The sequence below is a fragment of the Semicossyphus pulcher genome, unplaced genomic scaffold (genome assembly GCF_022749685.1).
Source record: "Semicossyphus pulcher isolate SPU_LCO1_2020_fin unplaced genomic scaffold, fSemPul1.0.p SCAF_10, whole genome shotgun sequence".
Lineage (NCBI taxonomy): Eukaryota > Metazoa > Chordata > Actinopteri > Labriformes > Labridae > Semicossyphus > Semicossyphus pulcher.
The window spans coordinates 14,803,068-14,823,280 of record NW_027211604.1 but is presented as its reverse complement, the minus strand read 5'-3'; the positions used below and the strand labels follow the sequence as shown (position 1 = coordinate 14,823,280).

General features: G+C 37.8%; 5 protein-coding genes across 5 annotated transcripts; all 5 read right to left on the bottom strand.

Annotated features, from left to right (window-relative positions):
- Positions 1-868: 868 nt before the first annotated feature.
- Positions 869-1,855, bottom strand: LOC138600759 (olfactory receptor 1-like). Its single transcript, XM_069672257.1, has one exon. The coding sequence runs from the start codon at positions 1,853-1,855 to the stop codon at positions 869-871; it is 987 nt and encodes a 328-aa protein (XP_069528358.1).
- Positions 1,856-4,237: 2,382 nt separating this feature from the next.
- LOC138600730 (olfactory receptor 1-like) lies at positions 4,238-7,429 on the bottom strand. The gene is made up of 2 exons (XM_069672222.1): positions 6,428-7,429; positions 4,238-4,276 (listed from the first exon to the last, which is right to left on the bottom strand). Exons 1-2 carry the CDS (start codon positions 7,400-7,402, stop codon positions 4,238-4,240), a joined length of 1,014 nt encoding a protein of 337 aa, XP_069528323.1. The 5' UTR covers positions 7,403-7,429.
- Positions 7,430-10,993: 3,564 nt separating this feature from the next.
- Positions 10,994-11,965, bottom strand: LOC138602547 (olfactory receptor 6C4-like). The gene has a single exon (XM_069674042.1). It carries the CDS (start codon positions 11,963-11,965, stop codon positions 10,994-10,996), a length of 972 nt encoding a protein of 323 aa, XP_069530143.1.
- Positions 11,966-13,200: 1,235 nt separating this feature from the next.
- LOC138600726 (olfactory receptor 1E16-like) lies at positions 13,201-14,654 on the bottom strand. The gene is made up of 2 exons (XM_069672207.1): positions 13,729-14,654; positions 13,201-13,255 (listed from the first exon to the last, which is right to left on the bottom strand). Exons 1-2 carry the CDS (start codon positions 14,652-14,654, stop codon positions 13,201-13,203), a joined length of 981 nt encoding a protein of 326 aa, XP_069528308.1.
- Positions 14,655-16,979: 2,325 nt separating this feature from the next.
- Positions 16,980-17,963, bottom strand: LOC138600717 (olfactory receptor 1E16-like). Its single transcript, XM_069672195.1, has one exon. It carries the CDS (start codon positions 17,961-17,963, stop codon positions 16,980-16,982), a length of 984 nt encoding a protein of 327 aa, XP_069528296.1.
- Positions 17,964-20,213: the final 2,250 nt, after the last annotated feature.

Below are 20,213 nucleotides of genomic sequence, written 5' to 3'. Positions count from 1 at the left end.
TGCTGGTCCCATTTGTTTATTATTAGAAAGTTGAAATACTAATGCTTATTCAATAATTTATCGTGGTTTAATCAAAATTTGTCATCACTTAATGAAACGAATATTAAGGTACCTTTACAAAAAGGTGATTTGGAGCATCCCTGTTGTATTTTGCTAACTTTACTTACACTTAGTTTTATTATTGATTTATATGGGAATTTTCAACCAACAAAATAAAGTTTTTTTTCTAAAATATGTCAGAAATTGTGAAAAATTCCTTGAATAATATCAAACAGTCCTTAACATGACATTGTTTGTTATATTCAGCCAAAAGTGGAAGACATTTAGTGTATTAACATATATGACGAATCAAAGCATTAAAACCCAAATATAGCAGGAAAATAGAATATATTACATGGCATTTTCCTCTAATATAGCAAGAACTATGAATTGATTATAATAACAGTTGCTGATTCATTTTCTGTAATTCAACTGGTCAATTAATAGACAAATCAATGAGAATATAAAACCAGGATGTAATTCAAATGTGTATAAACCACATGTCTGTATGAGACCTTCAACCTGGTCACGATGACATCATTTAAAATCCTAAAACACATACAAATTAATATGATGTGCAGCTACTTTGTCCCACGCGACAAGCAGTGTACCGTCACAACAATTCATAACATACTTAAAGTTCCTGAGGAAGAGATCCTTATGAAATAATCCAAGTAAAGGCAACCACTATGTAGGCAAACATTTTATCTAGTCTCGTTATATGGCAATGAGAATAACAATGAACATTCTTGAGATAAAATTATAGCACTTCTAAATAAGATATTAGTAGAACAAAGTGATTTTTTAAAAAGTATGCTGTTAAAACGCCCTAATAATTTACCCTTTTTGTGGTCTTGTTGCTGATTCTATTTCTTTTGCAAAGCTTCTTGATAGAGTTCAGCAATTCTTCTGTCTTCAGAGAGTATATAATCGGATTGAGCAGAGCTGGTATAGTCTGACTCAAAGAAGAGTTTATGATCCTGGCATTAGGATGAATGTAGGTGGCCAATGATGCTATGTTAGTACCAACGATAGGCAGGAAGAAAATAGCCACAAGGATCAGATGAGAAGTACACGTTTTCAACGCTTTGATTCGTTCCTCTCCTGATGCAATCCTGCTCAGTGCTATTGAAATGAAAACATATGTAAATGCTATTAATACAAGAGGAATACAGAGGATTGTAATGAAAGCAACATATGCTATTGTGTAATTTGAAGAAATGTCATTACAAGCCAGACCGAACACAGGGGCATGGTCACAGTAAAAGGACCTAACCACCAAAGAGCTACAGAATGAGAGGCGATCAATAAGCTTAACCATACATGCTATTATACACAGTAAACAACACCATGAAAACAGCAGCATTACACCAACAGATGGTTTAGTAACAATACTATGGTACCTTAGAGGGAAGCAAATTGCTATAAATCTGTCATATGCCATTGTGACGAGTGTCCATGACTGCATACTTCCAAAGAATAAAACAAAGAACATGTAACTCAAGCAAGCCTCGTAGACAATGTATCTCCTGTTAAACAAAAACGTGTCTAAGAGCTTTGGGATGAGAGTAGTGCTGCCACACAAATCTGCGAAAGCCAGGTTAAACACAATCATGTATTTAGGAGTATGCAGGGCCTCGACCAGGTAAATAACTGAGAGGAGGAGGCCATTCCCGAGAACAGTCATGATATAGACAAAACACAGGAACACATAGTAATACTTAACATGAGGGATGTTGGTAAACCCGCTGAGATAGAACTTTGCAGGGCGAACAAATGTGGCATTGATGTCAGCAGCTTTTTCTTCTGGACCCATTACAGCTCATTTAAAATAAATTGATGTACCCAAGCACACGTCAGACAACAACAGGAGTGCACTTCGCTAAAATCAGTTGTGTTGTGAGAGACCTGACATTTATACTTTACCCATTTGGGACAGAAGAAATGAGGCTGACTGTATCACGTGGTCATTACATGGATCGGTAAACTCCACTGTGTAGAAGTTGTGCAGTAGTAGTCAACTACTTACATAGTTTCTATCACTAATGTGCAACTGACTGTGTTCACTAGACATTATCCAGTATCTCTCTATGATACTGAGTAATCTGTTTGTGGCACATCAATGATTCAAATGTACAAACAGGATGCAATTACATTGCTAGGCTTCAGAGCAATATAAAAGACACTTGCTAGTTATACAGTTTCAGAAGGACAGAAATCAATAAGTCACTCGACATGCTGAAATCCTTTAAGTGAGGATACACTGGTGTTTATTCTGGTTTATATCAATGCAAGTATACATGCCTGTAATCAGATCAAGGGTATGGGCTTACTTGTAAACGTCAATCTGTTTGACAGACATGATTTTACGAGACTTAAAGAGGCACAGTTTAAAAGGTACAGAGTATATTCCTATCATAGACTTTGAAAAGTCAACACTGTGCTGGGAGGAGATCATGGGTGATAATAGATTTTTCAATTTTAGGGTTAAATCATTACATCCATTCCAACATCAGTCAGCATCCCATTCTCACATTCACCGGCCTGTTGTTTTCTGCATCTGAAACCATTTTACTTAGCAAAACCTACAGACAACAGCACCAACAACACTCGCTGTGATGAGAAAATCTTTACCAAAAGGAAGAAACTTAGAACCTGTATAGGGCATGGGAAATGGTCTTAATTTCTTAATTAGTATGACGCAGGTCAAAGACCCGATATATGAAACCAAAACCATCTTGTCCAGCACGCTCTGGGTCTACCGCCAGGTTTCCTCTCAGCTGGACATCCCAGTAAAACCTCCAAAGGAGGCTGATTAGGATGCCCGAACCAATTAAACTAGTTCCTTTCGACACACAGGAGTGGCGGCTCTACGTCTAGCCCCCTCCAGAGGTTTGAACATTTTACCCTCTTCAAGGCTGAGCCCAACAACTGTTTTTCAGAGGAAACTCATTTCTGGTTTCCTCTAGATCATCGAACTCTGCCTCACATCAGAAAGGCCTGGCGGCTTCCTTAATGGCCAATGTCCACCAACAGGTTCTTAGGATGCTGCCACAACAGACACTGACAGCATTCTGGTCACAACTCCAAGCAGCGGCTTCCACAATGGAGGCCAACTCCCCCGGGATGCACAAGAAAGTCTTCTGGAGGTAGGAGTTGAAAACCTTGTGCTAAGGGGCCTTCACCAGACATTCCCAATTCACCCTCACTACACTTTTCGGTTTACCGCGTCTGTCCGGCAGCCTGCTTCTCCCAGGTTTCTCTATCATTGTCCACGTGAGCGTTAAAGTCCCCCAGTAGAACTATAGAGTGCCCTGGCAGAACCCCCTATCCAGGACTCCGCCCAGTGATTTCAAGAAGGCTGTGTACTCTGAACTGTTGTTTGGTGCGTAAGCACAAACGACAGTCAGAGCCTTTCAGTTTCCCTACCGGAGAAAACGCCAACACAGCCAGTGGCTTGTGAGTATCCCCACACCTGCCTGGTGCTTCTCACCCTGGGCAACTTTGGAAAAGGAGAGAGTCCATCCTCTCTCCAGGAGTTTGCTTCCAGAGCCGGAGCTGTGCGTGGACGTGAGCCCAACTATATCTAGCTGGTAGCGCTCCACCTCCCGCATCAGCTCCGGTTCCTTCCCCGCCAGAGAGGTGACTGTGATGGAAAGTTTTTATGTTAACCTGTTGAATCAAATGTTTACATTTCTTTAGTGTTATAGACTCAATAATCATGGTATAATCAGCTAAGGTTAATTTAATGACGCATGCATATGGTTATTTTAGACATAGTGTTTGTTCCTCTCCAGGGTCTTGTGCATGATTTACTATTGCTCCTTTTCTCTTAGAGAGATATAGTTAGTGGCCTTGTCTGGGGTGAAGAGCTCCAAGGCAAGGGGTAAACTCTAGATAGTGAGGCGCCTCAGCTAAAGTCATAACAATAACACCTTGCTTTGTCTCTGTGAGAGGGAGTTCTTTCTGTAATGTATAACATACACTGTGAACCTTGATTCTGTGTCAGTCAGCTAGACAGCTGCGTCCTGTGTAGTACTGGTCTGACCCAGCTCGAGTTGTGAACTGCTTATACTCATCTTCTATTATTATTATTATTTGCACTTTATACACTGGGTTAATGAACACAGCTAGTGTGTTTTACATTGCATGTAATCATGGATGGTTTGTGTTTGTTTTAGTTCACATGAGTCAGGTTTCACAGCGGGATGCTGGGCTGGTCCTCCTCGCCATTCGCCTGTTAAAGGGACAATAATGCACTTAAAGTCATACTCAATTGTTGATAACTATTTGATAACTGTAGAATTATTGTTGTAATATTATTGCTGTGATATGAAAAAGTTATAAGAGTCCCTCTGTGTAGGTGTTGTGGTGAATTGTGTTCAAAGGTGTTCAAAGTCCATGTTTTCATGCTGAATTGTAACCGTGGACTGTGATTCTGCTCGCTCACTGTGCTGCCCGCTCAGGTATTGTAACAAGAACCCAGGACGAGTAGTTGCTACTCAGCTTGAGGCTAATTGGGATCCAAATAAATAAATAAATGGTCCACAAAAATGTATTCTACCGAGTTTGGTGTTCCCCTGCTTTTTCATCCAGCCAAGCAAGTTCACATTTTTGTTTTTTCACAGAACAAATATTAGCTTGATAGATGATTGAACAATTGCCTGCAAAATGACACTTCAACCAACTCCAGCTTTACACAGTGTAGCATTACCCTCCGACAGATGGTTTGAAGCGTTACTGGTGGTCTTTCTTGTTTATTACAAACTCCATCATTAGCCAAGAGTCAACCAACGTAAGAGCTGTATAAAAATTACAATTACAAAAGTCAACCACGGATCGGTAATGTAAACACCTCGCACGTTACGCTCGGCTAAAGTTAATGATAACTTGTAAACAAAAGTTCGATAGTTATGAAAGTTCCGCACAAACTCCTTGACACAATTCACATATTTCCATGTTATACAAACTAACCTTGTGTCTCTTCGGGGGGTTGCTTAAACATAGAAAATATCAATTTACGCTCTTAATTTGCCGTCATTCATTTAACGTTTGTGACCAGAGAGGCTGACTGAAAACAGAGAATCGCCTTCAAAATAAGAGCTCTGCTATTTAAGCCGGAAGTAAAACAATAAACACTGAAAGCAGGTAATAAACACAAAATAAAAGCATCAGAAATACTGCTCAGCAGGGATATCTCTTTTTAAAGGTTCAAATATGAATTGGGTTATTTACACACAGTCTTAGTAGTGCTACTGAATAAGTGTTAGTGCTACTTAGCAGACTTTGATGCTGAGTGTAGTCGACATTTTACTTGCTCAGCATGCTAGCATTGTAACTCTGAGCATGAGGCATGCTGATGTTAGCATATAGCATAGCATATGTACTTTGCATAAAAACAGCCTCACAGAGCTGATGATGCTGTCACATGTTAGGATTTAAAGATGATATGATGACAAAAGAGAAGTTTAAATTCAATATTTTGTGTGTACAACACTTATACTCTTACATGCTGGTCCCATTTGTTTATTATTAGAAAGTTGAAATACTAATGCTTATTCAATAATTTATCGTGGTTTAATCAAAATTTGTCATCACTTAATGAAACGAATATTAAGGTACCTTTAGAAAAAGGTGATTTGGAGCATCCCTGTTATATTTTGCAAACTTACTTACACTTCGTTTTATTATTGATTGATATGGGAATTTTCAACCAACAAAATAAAGTTTTTTTCTAAAATATGTCAGAAATTGTGAAAAAATCCTTGAATAATATCAAACAGTCCTTAACATGACATTGTTTGTTTTATTGAGCCAAAAGTGGAAGACATTTAGTTTATTAACATATATGATGAATTAAAGCATTAAAACCCAAATATAGCAGGAAAATAGAATATATTACATGGCATTTTGCTCTAATATAGCAAGAACTATGAATTGATTATAATAACAGTTGCTGATTCATTTTCTGTAATTCAACTGGTCAATTAATAGACAAATCAATGAGAATATAAAACCAGGATGTAATTCAAATGTGTATAAACCACATGTCTGTATGAGACCTTCAACCTGGTCACGATGACATCATTTAAAATCCTAAAACACATACAAATTAATATGATGTGCAGCTACTTTGTCCCACGCGACAAGCAGTGTACCGTCACAACAATTCATAACATACTTAAAGTTCCTGAGGAAGAGATCCTTATGAAATAATCCAAGTAAAGGCAACCACTATGTAGGCAAACATTTTATCTAGTCTCGTTATATGGCAATGAGAATAACAATGAACATTCTTGAGATAAAATTATAGCACTTCTAAATAAGATATTAGCAGAACCAAGTGATTTTTTAAAAAGTATGCTGTTAAAACGCCCTAATAATTTACCCTTTTTGTGGTCTTGTGGCTGATTCTATTTCTTTTGCAAAGCTTCTTGATAGAGTTCAGCACTTCTTCTGTCTTCAGAGAGTATATAATCGGATTGAGCAGAGCTGGTATAGTCTGACTCAAAGAAGAGTTTATGATCCTGGCATTAGGATGAATGTAGGTGGCCACTGATGCTATGTTAGTACCAACGATAGGCAGGAAGAAAATAGCCACAAGGATCAGATGAGAAGTACACGTTTTCAACGCTTTGATTCGTTCCTCTCCTGATGCAATCCTGCTCAGTGCTATTGAAATGAAAACATATGTAAATGCTATTAATACAAGAGGAATACAGAGGATTGTAATGAAAGCAACATATGCCATTATGTTATTTAAAGAAGAGTCATTACAAGCCAGACGATATACAGGGGCATGATCACAGAAAAAGGTCCTAACCACCAAAGAGCTACAGAATGAGAGGCGATCAATAAGCTTAACAGTACATGCTATTATACACAGTAAACAACACCATGAAAACAGCAGCATTACACCAACAGATGGTTTAGTAACAATACTATGGTACCTTAGAGGGAAGCAAATTGCTATAAATCTGTCATATGCCATTGTGACGAGTGTCCATGACTGCATACTTCCAAAGAATAAAACAAAGAACATGTAACTCAAGCAAGCCTCGTAGACAATGTATCTCCTGTTAAACAAAAACATGTCTAAGAGCTTTGGGATGAGAGCAGTGCTGCCACACAAATCTGCGAAAGCCAGGTTAGACACAATCATGTATTTAGGAGTATGCAGGGCCTCGACCAGGTAAATAACTGAGAGGAGGAGGCCATTCCCGAGAACAGTCATGATATAGACAAAACACAGGAACACATAGTAATACTTAACATGAGGGATGTTGGTAAACCCGCTGAGATAGAACTTTGCAGGGCGAACAAATGTGGCATTGATGTCAGCAGCTTTTTCTTCTGGACCCATTACGTATATCTATTTCCCTAGATGTTAAAAAAGAAAATACATAACATTATGTAATAAACGCTGACAAAGTTTAACCGCTTAACAAAAGCTGAACAATCAAACTCACCTCTGAATCAAGTGAGCAGCTCACTCAAGTGGTTCGCACTGGGGCAGACCTGAGATTTATACGCTTCCTCTGTCCCTGAGAGACAGCAGATGTACAAGCAACTGTGTCACTCAATATCCCATACATGTATCATGTGTTAGGGACTCAGGCTTATGTCATTGTTTTCCTCAAGTATCAACTCAGTTAACTATTTAGCTATTAATTACATCTGTTGTTGGAGTAGAATCACTATAGTGACATGGCAATAAGAAGTCAAGGTTAAGGTAACTTACTTTTTATTCACAAGTGAAAAATGTGTTTCTAAATGTTCTATCTGAATAAAAAACAAATTAAATACAGATTACATGATACAACATTAATGCGTTAGACCACAGACTGTATAAAAACAGGGACGACATAACAGCTCACTGAACGTGAAGCCAAAACATTTCAAGCGCCCCCTGCTGACTGGCTGCAGTATAGGTCATCTAGCTGGCCTAAACAGATAGGACATGAGTCAAACTATAAAATCAAAATACACACCAAATACATTTCTAGAGAAGAGGTAAATCATTTCAACTTACTCGTGAAAATTACCTTAATATCAACGTTGGTTTCTTCACCATGGAAAGCAGCAGTAGTGCTGGCTAGAAAGGAGAAGCTGCCAGCCTACACAAATGCTTTGTACACTGCTCATTGCTAATGTTTTTTAACCGTTGCAGTGTAGCCAACATGAATTTTATGTAAACATTAGTGTCTGAAGTCAATCAATCAATAAAAACTTTATTTATAATTTTAGCATGTAGCCATTGTAACGATTGGTGACCAGCCTTGTTGAGAGGTCAAAATACTTGTTGTTAGAGTAATCAAGTACTGTTATCAATGAAAGTAAACAGAGGCAACTAAAAACACATTAATACCTTTTCTTTAACAAAGCAACGGTAACTCTCCTACCTTCAGTAGGCTCGTCTATAGAGAGCCTGCAGTGAACCAAACTCCACTTCACAGTGGGTTTAATGGTCAGCAGATAATGCATGGGACTCCAAAACTCCTGCTTTCGCCTGCTTTACCATCTCTGTTTGTGATTATATGTATGTGTTTATGTTACTGGAAAACTGTATCATTGCACGTGCTAGATAGCAGTAATCCCACTGCTTTCCATCAGAAAAAAAGGGCTTTCTCCAACTTCCTGGCCAATTGGCCTTATCATATTAACATAAGTTCCGTTGTCATGAAGTTGTAAAATAATTTGTTTGAAAATAGATAAGAATTAGAAGAGTACTTTATTAGTGTTCTAGAGAGGCATTTCCCAATGAAAAAACACGTATCTAATACATATAAAAGGTTAACAACTAGCACTTCACAAAACACAAATTATATCAAGGAAAAATGGGAATTAGAATTGAATGTTATAATTGAAGATTCTACATGGATGGACATATGGACAGGCTGTCATAAGGGAATTAGTACCCAACTGTGGAAAGAATTTGACTGGAAGGTGAAGATCAGATTTTTTAATACTCCCTTTATCATCTCTTTCATTTGTGAAAAACCCCAAAGCGGCATTATGTTCGCAAAAATGCAGAAAGATTAGAGACACCACACACATTATCTGGGATTGTCCAGTAATACAAGGATTTTGGGATAATGTTAAAAAGGAAATTGATACTATTTTGGAGATAGATGTTACTCTAGAACCAATGTTGTTTTTGTTAGGAGCCATACCCAAAGACCTATATAATGCAGACAAGCGATATATACTGAGGATCCTTTTATTAGTAGCAAAGAAAATGATCACAGTGAACTGGAGAGATGTAAAACCGCCAACCACATGTCAATGGATCCAGAGACTAAAAAATGTAAACATGATGGAGCGAATGACGGCAAGTCTGCAGCTGACTATGGACACTTTTGTGCAAAGATGGACTTGTATTTCAAGGTACCTGGGTGTTTGACGGATGGGATGTTTTGATGGAATACTGTTGGAAAGAGAGGCCTATCTAAATTCCTCTTTGGAAAATCTTATTTAGCCACTATCTATGGATATATTGATCCTCTGCCTATCATTGTTATTGTCACTGCCTGTCACTCATTTTTGTTATATGAAGTCATATGTCAGGAAATGTTTTGTAAAATTTTATGTTAAATGATTAAAATGTCTAAATAAAAAGTTAAAAAAAAAAAAGAAAATAGATAAATTTAAAAAAATGTAGCATTCTGCAAAAACGTCTTGAAATATGCAGTAAAACAAAGGGGACTCTAACAAAAGGCCTTGTGTTAAAGCTCCTGTGAGGAGTTTTCCCGATGGTTATGAAACAGACTGAAATAAATTCTGATTACTCTATATGATCTACAAAAGCAAACCAGACCATCAGCGACATTATTGATTATGTCTATATAGTTATTTTTAATGGCTGAAACTGCTGGCGCCGGGGTAGGTGTCAGAAGAAGCGATTCACTGCATGCTGCCTTTGTTTACATTTTCCAGGGCAAACATTTAAAGTGAGTGATATACGTGACTGTTAAAGAAAGCAGGGTGAGATGTTTTGTTAAAAATGTCACTTAAGCACGTACAGGACAAAATCAGCAAAGAGAGAAGAGGTGCGACTTTGTTCCTCAAAGGAGCTTTAAAGACATTAAAGCACGAATGTTATACTTGTAATTCTTTAAACCAGATTTTAGAAACACTAAACAGCTTAATATTTGTTTGATTTTTTTAAGTTTGTCCCGTCTAAAAGAAAGTAAAGAAGGAAGGAAATATAACCGACATTAACATTACAGAAAATCACATAGCAGTACCCTCACAGTGATATGCATAATCAATCAAACTACGCAGGAAAAGAACCAGGATCTGCTGCTGCTGCTGTGTAACATGTGAGAATACATTTTGTCACTGATTTTCCAGCAAAATAAAGACATGACAAACTCTTTGGTAACAATAAATAACTGTTTTTATTCGTGCATTTGTATATGATTTTGAATTTCACTGATATATTTTACATATATTTTTCTCATTACATTAAAACTATGTTAATGGTGGTCTGCTAACGTCCAATCAGCACTATTATGGCTCCTTTCTAAGTTTAAGAATCCCTTTTACAATTACAACTTAAATAGACACAGAACACAAAGCTTTGCTGTGATACAACAGTGTTTCCTTAAAGGCAGCAATCTCACATCCTTTTGCATGATATTAAAATGCATTTATCATGACACCTTCATATTAATGATAAGTGTATGAGTACATTTAATTCACTTTCTTTCTAAGCATTATATACAGTAGTTGCACTACATCTTTGACAAGTCTTCTTAGCTTGGATTAATCATTGTATAGCTTTTTAATGAAAACTGTTATAATCATAATTGTTCAGCAATAATTCCACATTGTGCGTACAGGAGAGTGACAAAGAAGGAGAATAAGGACTCTTTCTGTTTAGATAGTGTTGCTGATGATTACTTTTCAATGTCTGTCAATAATTTTCACCAGACATGTTACCTAAAGAATGTTATTTTTTCGCTGAAATTTTGGACTGGCCTCTGATTTTCAGCAACTTTCTCAGAGAATTTCTGATTTCTTTTGTCTGCAGAACATAAATGATCGGGTTCAACATGGGAAGGATGATGGTGGTCAAAGACAGGCTTAAAATTCGGATATTTGGATGAACTGTTCCTCCAAAGCGATACACAAATATAAGGGGGAGGAAATAGATTGCCACTAATGAAAGGTGAGCTGTGCAGGTTTTGAAGGCCTTCACTCTTTCCTGAGCTGTGGAAATCTTTGACAAAGCAAAAGCAATAGCGCAGTATGTTGCCAAGACAAATACGAGTGAAAACCAAAGTACTACATTTGCTAACACACTTCCTATAACATGACTTGGGGTAATGTCATTACAGCCAAGCCGGTAAATGGGGCCATGGTCACAGAAATAGCTTTTGATAACCACAGACGCACAGAAGGAGAGCCTTGTTAGAAGGCCAACCGCAGTGAGTGTCACAGTGATAGCAAAAAGCCATAAAAAAACAATCAAAGACAGCATGAACCTGTGAGTCACCTTAACATGATAGTGCAGAGGGAAGAGGATAGCCATCAGTCTGTCGTAGGAGAGTGCAACCAGATTAAGAGCCTGCATTGCAAGGCAGATGAAGCAGAAAAAAAGGAAAGCCAAGCAGTCGTTGTAGGGGATGTACGGATGGTTAAACAGGAAGATGTCGAGAAACTTTGGCACCAGAGCAGAGTTTGCAAACACATCCACAAATGCTAAATTAAAAACAGCAATGTATTTTGGAGTCCTCAGATTATGATCCAGAATTATTACAGTCATTACAGCTGTGTTTCCCAGAAGTGAAACAATGTAAACGAAAAGGAGAAAGACATAGTAATACTTGACATTAGGTATGCCAACAATACCATTTATTATGAAATATGCAGGACGCACAAAGGTGATGTTCTTCCCGAGAGCGGAGTTGAAAAACTCCATTTGAGGGCCTGTTGTTAATCTTTCACCGTTTACAGCGCAGTTGTTCCAGTTCTAATCTATCCCCTTCTGTGGTTCAGTCCCAGTCCTGCGTCCTCTTAAGTAGGTAGAAACAAGCTCTCATCCCACTCCGTCGCACTCTTTCTATGACAGAGCTGTGACGAACTCTCAGGGTGTCCTGATGAGTGGCATTAAGGGAAACAATGCTCTCCTCGTGTTATTATCTCTTAAAGCAACACACATTCGGTCACTGAATAGGGTCATGTTATAAACAGATACAGCTTGATTCAAATATACTATTTCTGTACTTTCCATTTGGGGCTTTAAAAAAGGACAAATAGATAGAGAAATAGTAAACATTTTAATTCATTTGATGAATTTTTCTCAAGTTGTTTATCTTAATTTAACTGTTTATTTTACATCTCTCATAAACAGTTCTGCTACAGGGTTTCATCACTTTGTCCAGCCATTCAGTCCGTACTGAATTCAGTAAAAGGGGGAAACACATGCTATTTGTTTTGTTGTCTGTAAGAATTGTCATAAAGTTTTCCTCTCTGAATCAGCTTCTTACAATCAGCATTTAGAACCTGGATGAACACTAACCTATCTCCACTCACTGGTGTAAAGATTTATTGGATAATAATAGTGCATCACTACCTTGCCTCCCTAACCAGATTCTTCACTCGCATATTTCTGGTACAGTACGTACAGTATACTGCTTTGAAAATGATTGTGCACTACACCACAGCCACCTATGAAAAAAGTGATGCAAAGTATTTGCAAGTTATTGTCAAGCTAGATTCGATCTCACTAGAATAAACACATCGCTTTCTAATCAGCCAATCAGAGCTCTCGCGTGCGCTCATTTCCTTTTACGTGCACATCCAGGTAATATTTGGTTTTGTAGTAGTCTAAAACAACCGGTTAGCATCTTATGGCAGGAAACACCCAAACATATTAGGTTCTTTCTCAAACTACATCCATGTTACGGTTGTAATAGCAGCCCCCACGACATTAAATGTTATGACAAGGAAAAACATTTCAACAGTGACGTTCTAACTTCACCCAAGTGAACTAATATTTTTACCACATCACCTTGCTAAAACCACAGACATAGTGAATAATGTATTAATAAACACAAGCAACATCATAATATATCTGTTTACTTGACTTACTATATTTGGATTTTGGCCCAAAATAGCAATAAAACCCAGAGGTGGAAAGAGTCCTAAAATATTCTACTCAAGTAAAAGTACTAGGTTAGTCAAGTCCTTTTCTTTGTTGACTAATAATCTAAGCTCAAGGATCCATTGAAGACACTTTCAAAGCTTTTCACATGCATTTCTGATCAACATTTTAATCTGCTGACAAATGTTTCACTATATAAGAACAATTTCAGTGTAAGCTACGTTTTCAATGTACAAAAAATGCACAGAAAACAAATGAGACAATTGCACATTTAAATAAATACAAGCCCAGATCTTTTATTAATCATTTCTTTCCATCTCTTACGATTACTCTTGAGAATTTTATAGAAGGCAGTTTAGTTGCTTTGTTTTACAATTCATTATCCAGTACTTTTATCACACAGGAAAATAGTAATGGTTGTTCAATTTAAATATAAAAACACACCTACTTGATTTATAGATTTGTTGTGTAATGTAATTATCATTTATCAAGTAACACGATGGTCACACTTTACAATGACACATTGTCTGTCAAGTTTTTTTGCTCCTACTTTGGACTTCCCTCTGATTTTGATTAACCTTTTCAGAGAATCTTTGATTTCTTTTGTCTGCAGAACATAAATGATTGGGTTCAACATAGGGGGAAAGATGGATGTCAGAGACAGGTTTATGATCCTGGCATTTGGATGTATTTTTTCCATCAAGGTAAATGTGACTAACAGTGGGATGAAATAGATTGCCACCAATGAGAGATGACCTATGCATGTTTTAAAAGCCTTGACTCCCTCCTGAACTGAGGCCACTTTAGACAAAGTACAGCCGATGTAAAAGTAACTTAATAAGATGAAAACGAGCGGAAGCCAAAAAATAAGAACAGGGTACAAACAACTGAGGACATAATTGGGGAAATGGTCATTGCAGGCAAGCCGATATATCTGGCCATGGTCACAGAAGTAGCTGTTAATAACCACAGATTTACAGAAGGACAGCCTTGTAATCAGCCCAACTGCAATGATTACAGCGATTACAACAAACGCCCAGAAAGAGGCAATCATAGACAGCATGAACCTGTTGGTCACCTTTACTTGATAGTGCAATGGAAAGATGATTGCCACCAATCTGTCGTAGGAGAGCGCAACCAGATTGAACGACTGCAGTGAAAGGCAGGTGTAGCAGAAAAAAAGGAAAGCCAAGCAGTCGTTGTAGGGGATGTACGGATGGTTGAACAGGAAGATGTCGAGAAGCTTTGGCACCAGAGCAGAGTTTCCAAACAGGTCCACAAACGCTAAATTAAAAACAGCAATGTATTTTGGAGCTCTAAGATTATGATCCAAGTATATAACTGCCATTACAGCTGTGTTTCCCAGCACCGAAACAATATAAACAAAAAACAGAAAGACATAGTAATATTTGATATTTGGGATGCCAGATAAACCACTTATTATGAAATAAGCAGGATGCACAAAAGTGATGTTTTTTCCAAGAGCTGAGTTGAATAACTCCATTGTAAAACCGTCCACACCGCTGTGACTTATGTAGACAAGTGTCCTCCTTTATGCATTAGGCATTGTTGTCTTTCAGTTTGTAGATGGAAACGAGCTCTTTTGTCTTTCCTGTGACAGAGCTCTGCCAGGATTGAACTGTTTTCCTCTGCTCCTCCTGTCAAATAAGGTCATGGTCTGTTCCCCGGAGTCTATAGTTTGTAAGCCACTCATCATTGGACAGACTTTTACTTCATCATACTTAATGCTTTGTTCAAAATTAAAAAAAAAAAATCAATATTAGTTTAGTTTTTAAGTAAGTAACCTTTTACCTTAATGTCTGTGTGGAAATCTCAGAGTGATGAGTCTGCAGCGATTTAACACCAAAACCCCTCAGCTTATTCAGCAGATAATTCCTTAGTTTTATGCAGCTGCTCAGCTTGTTGTCACACCTTTACTATTTTGGTTCCCTCATACCCCTTTTCCCACCGAATTTAGCACAATGACGCAGGTTTTTCCCACCCGGGAAGACCCGCTTATAGATGCCGATTGCCTCTTTTCCCATTGCCAGTGGAGTACACTCCTTTCGGTCTCTTTTCTGCTGCGTCACCGTCTGACATCCCAAACGCGCCCGAAACAGGATCAGTAAACAGTGAAGATGTTACGGTGGTTTGGTCTTTATTGTATCTATTACTCATTCAGTCTTCTCAAACTGCGGCGACAAATTTGGAACGATGTTGGAGCGGTGCTTGGACGGAGACGGGCAGAATTTGTAGCCGAGATGACGAGGAGTCGCAGAAGTTAGCGGCGGAGCATAGCATCGCGCTGGAAAGGAGGCGGAGATTAGACACAGGTTTTGTGTTCCCATCATTGCCGATTGCAGCCGAGGCGATAATTACCCAGGTCTACTGCAGAGTCATTTGACCCGGGTCTGAATGCAGACTGTAACCTTTCCCTTTAAGCACAAAAGCTGGGTCTTAGCGGGTGTTAGCGGGTTTTATGACCAGTGAGAAAAGGGCTTTATATTGCTCATGCAGAGTGTTTTTTTTAGCTTTAGCCACTTATCTTCTTAAAGAGGCCTAAAAACGTACCCTACACTACCTGTCAGGCAGAAAGACACAGACGGCTAGTACTTGGTTAACAAACCCCCCCCCAACCTAAAAAGAGCCGATATGGGACTGACATTAGCCGAGTAATCAGACAACATATGAATCATAAAGTTGCTACATGACTGCAAGGGGAGTAAGCTGCTATTTCCAAACAATTTCACCATGTGAACTTAAAAGGTGTTCATCTGATTCAACTGCTCTCGAGGGCAAAAACAATTCGTAAATGCAGGTTTAACTGCATTGTTTTTTATTGAGTTGTTCAGGTATAAAAAACATTTCCTTCCATGATTGGCAGGCTACCAAACAAAGCATGCTGCAGTGTCATACTTTATAGACAGAACCTGTGGCCTGAATCTCAATGCAATGTTACTGTGTTAATCCAACAAAACCTCATCAATTCAAAACATATGGAGAAAAAAGAGCAGCTCATCAGGCTGGAGAAGTTTAATGTGATGTTTAGTGTACAAACCATAGTTAAACACAGCAAAGAGGACCACGAGAGGCCTCTCATCTTTGACTGTGAATGAACACACTGCTTTACATGTGATAGAACGAATGCTCAATCTTTTTCTAGAAAGATAAACATCACAGCTTTTCATTAATCATTTCATTATAGAAATACAAACTTTAACATCTTACTGATAATTTTTTATCACAACACAAGGTAGTCCTTACACTCTTGTCAAGGCACATCAATTGTTTTTATCAAACCAACCTGTTTGATTAAAAAAACGCACACACACATTTTACCAGTAAAGTTTTTAAATTGCATCAACTTCACATCAGATAACATGATTTAGGCCTCGACTCTGTATAGAACAACCTCAGCAAAGACTGCTTTCTTAATATATTACGTCTCCATCACAAATAACTCAAATGCATGATTTTGACTTCAAATCAGACATTATGTTTTATACAAACAAGGAGGCAAATGTGCCAGAACTTTCTACAGAGTGGCATAGTTTTATGGTACATACATGTTGAAAACTGTGTGTGACTACAATCCTTACAGTCGTTTCGCCTTTTATCAAGCATTTACATATTACTGTGAGTCAGTTCATTGTCGATTTACCACCTTTTAAACCGTTTGCTGTCAGAAATTGTTTTTAAAAACGTACATATTTATTATTCGTAATCTATTAGAAGACATTTTGGCATAACGCTGCGAAATATATCATTAAACTTCAGTTTGGCTGTAATGCAAATAAAGCCAAAAACATAAAGCTGAAAACATCAACACTCACATTACGTTTACTTTCTTAATTGTCATTTTGGATCGCACTTTGATTTTTAACAATCTTTTCACAGATTCTTTGATTTCTTGTGTCTGTAGGACGTAAATAATTGGGTTTAACATGGACGGAAAGATGGATGTTAAAGACAGGTTTATGATCCTGGCATTTGGATGTATTTTTTCCATCAAGGTAAATGTGACTAACACTGGGAGAAAATAGATTGCCACTAATGAAATATGAGCTATGCAGGTTTTTGAGGCCTTTAATCTCTCATGTACTGAGGCTATTTTAGACAATGTATAGCCAATGAATAGGTAACTGAACAAGATGAATAGCAGAGGAAACCATATAATAAGAATTGGTAAGAATACACTAATGACAAGGCTGGGTGTATTGTCATTGCAGGCTAGTCGGTACATCTGGCCATGGTCACAGAAATAGCTTTTAATCACCACAGACTTACAGAAGGAGAGTCTTGTTAGAAGGCAAGCTGCAATAAGAACAACTAGAATGACAAAAAGCCAGAAAAAAGCAATCAAAGACAGCATGAACCTGTGGGTCATCCTAACATGATAGTGAAGTGGGTAGATGATAGCAATCAGTCTGTCGTAGGAGAGTGCAACCAGATTGAGAGCCTGCAGTGAAAGGCAGGTGTAGCAGAAAAAAAGGAAAGCCAAGCAGTCGTTGTAGGGGATGTACGGATGGTTGAACAGGAAGATGTCGAGGAGCTTTGGCACCAGAGCAGAGTTACCCAACAAGTCCACCAACGCTAAATTAAAAACTGCAATGTATTTTGGAGTTCGAAGACTATGATCCAAGATAATTATGGCCATCACAACTGTGTTTCCCAGCACTGACACAATATACACAAAAAACAGAAAGACATAGTAGTACTTAATATTTGGGATGCCAGATAAACCACTAATTATGAAATATGTAGGGCGCACAAAAGAGATGTTTTTCCCAAGAGCTGAGTTGAATAACTCCATTGTTAAACCACAGTGAAGTGGTTGATGTAGATAAATGTCTTTGTACTCTTCTCTGTGGTTTCCTCCGTGATGAAGCTTTGTCTGGCCGCCACTGTGTCAGGAGTGGCTAATAAGAGGAGCAGGCCTGTTCATGTCAAATAAGGTCCAGGTCTGATCCCCTGAGTCTGTTGTGTCCAAGCAACTCAGTAATAGACACTTTTTTTTAGGTCCAACTAACTCATTGCACTTATCTTAACAACTTATGACATTAACAGATTTTTTTTCAGTACATGACACTCCAATTAGTTTCTGAAGTCTTGAAAAAGTGATAATTTTTTTTTGTGGGTTAACTATTTTGGCTGCTTTTACACTCTAATGATCACTGCAGTTCAATTTAGAACAATATCAAATAAAACTCATGAAAGTACAAGCAAACAAAATCACTGAAAAGCTGTTCTCTCACGTTCTCTCAGCATCTTTAAATATGCAAACGCAATAAACACACAACAGACGGTGCTCGGTATGTGCCCTGCGTCTCAGAGACATTCAAATCTAAAAGGACGCAGTAAACTCCCCGTCCATGTGTCCCAGGGATGAACCTCATCTTCCCATACAGAATGATACTTTGTGAAGAACAAACTCATGTTAAAATCACAGTAATCAGCAAAGAAAGCTTTGCTGTCAGAGCACAGCTGAATGCAGTCTCGCAACATGCTAGTTTAGCCGCTACAACAACTAGTTCGTCACCACGGATTTCATTTCAACAACTAAGGACGTGTTGTAGTGAAATAAACAACACATACTCCAGTGGCTGTGTAAGAAATACTTTCCAAAGGCGGCCGCCATTTTCCTATGCTCAGGCGACATCTGCGCATATATCCCATTACCAGCAAGATCCCGTTTGTTCAGTAAGCAATGAAAGGAAGGGGCGATGACAATGCATTGTTCATGTATTACAATCAGCACTCCTATTGATCATTTATTTTGGTGCACACTATTTTATTTGAATCTTTTTCAGTCACGCAAATGTGACAGTTGATTTCTAATACACTTTTCAGATTTAGAATTTTATTCAGATTTACTGAGAAGAACTTTATTCTTTTAATTTCAGAACATACGTGAACATATATGAATATATCCGTTAATTATAAAACATATCACACCATACTAACATCAAACACATGTCTAGCGCTACAATTTCTCAAGAAACAAACATTTTATCTGGGACCCACTCAAATCATCACCAGTGGGTTCTGGGGACTCACTACATTGAAAACCAAAATCACTGATAATAAACAATGACCTTGCGCTTAGGGATGCACCTTAAGATTATTTAATCAATTAATTCATATAACGACTAATTTATCTATCATTCTAAAGATTATTTTTAGTGTCGCTCTTTAATGTATTTTCAATAGCTTTTTATTATATAGGAATAACATTAACAATCGTCCTCAGAATCCTACTTTTGATGTGAAAGAGTTTCAGAATATGCTCAATGCCAGTGGGAAACAAACTGCATCCAATCATGCCGATTTTGACACAATACTTGATGTCAATAAAGTCAGAGGAAGCAAAACATTTTTACAGTCTCTCAAGCAAGTTCATAGCTAAACTATTCTTTACTCCCTTGTTGAAAGCTGAAATAGCTCCACCTAATGAGGCCGTTAATGAGTTGTTTTTTCGACACTACTCAGGATGATGACATATCGAGAGCAGTTTGGAAAACACTTTGTCCCTAACTGCAGGAGGCAGCCGAGAGAGGGAGGGGGCGGTTATGTGAGGTATGTTTGAAGACAGCAAGAATGACATCATCTCTAACAGTTAGAAACTTTCTATTATCCGGATTATTTGAATAGGAGCAAAATGAGTACTCTATTACTTTGAGGCCCAATCTAAATTTTGAAAGATAGTTCTTAATTGAATCTTATGCAATGGAGTAATCACCTACAGCCATCCATCACATATTAAACCTGTACAATGTCTGGAGCTGCTCTTACAGACTTATGCCACATAGCAGAAGATTAACCATGCCAGATACTTTCTCAACTACTGGAAATATTTGTCAATAACTTTAGAATTTCATTGCTACTTTGATTTGTATTTAAGTTAATTCCACTAAGAACAACATCAGCAGGTCTTATATGAGAACTAGTTAACTAGCTTAGCATCTCAAGTGAGAGGGCAGACTGTAGTTCTTTTCAAATCATGCAAATATTTTAAGCATTATTTATTTATTTTAAACATTTCTATAAAACTATTACGTTGCAT

What these genes read in the sequence shown, in the direction of transcription:
- LOC138600759 (XM_069672257.1), bottom strand. Translation starts at nt 1,855, where the DNA reads ATGGGTCCAGAAGAAAAAGCTGCTGACATCAATGCCACATTTGTTCGC.
- LOC138600730 (XM_069672222.1), bottom strand. Translation starts at nt 7,402, where the DNA reads ATGGGTCCAGAAGAAAAAGCTGCTGACATCAATGCCACATTTGTTCGC. An exon ending in GCCACAAGACCACAAAAAGG is followed by an intron (nt 4,277 to 6,427) that starts GTAAATTATTAG and finishes TCCCTTTAACAG; the next exon opens with GCGAATGGCGAGGAGGACCA.
- LOC138602547 (XM_069674042.1), bottom strand. Translation starts at nt 11,965, where the DNA reads ATGGAGTTTTTCAACTCCGCTCTCGGGAAGAACATCACCTTTGTGCGT.
- LOC138600726 (XM_069672207.1), bottom strand. Translation starts at nt 14,654, where the DNA reads ATGGAGTTATTCAACTCAGCTCTTGGAAAAAACATCACTTTTGTGCAT. An exon ending in ATCAAAGATTCTCTGAAAAG is followed by an intron (nt 13,256 to 13,728) that starts GTTAATCAAAAT and finishes CCTTGAGCTTAG; the next exon opens with ATTATTAGTCAACAAAGAAA.
- LOC138600717 (XM_069672195.1), bottom strand. Translation starts at nt 17,963, where the DNA reads ATGGAGTTATTCAACTCAGCTCTTGGGAAAAACATCTCTTTTGTGCGC.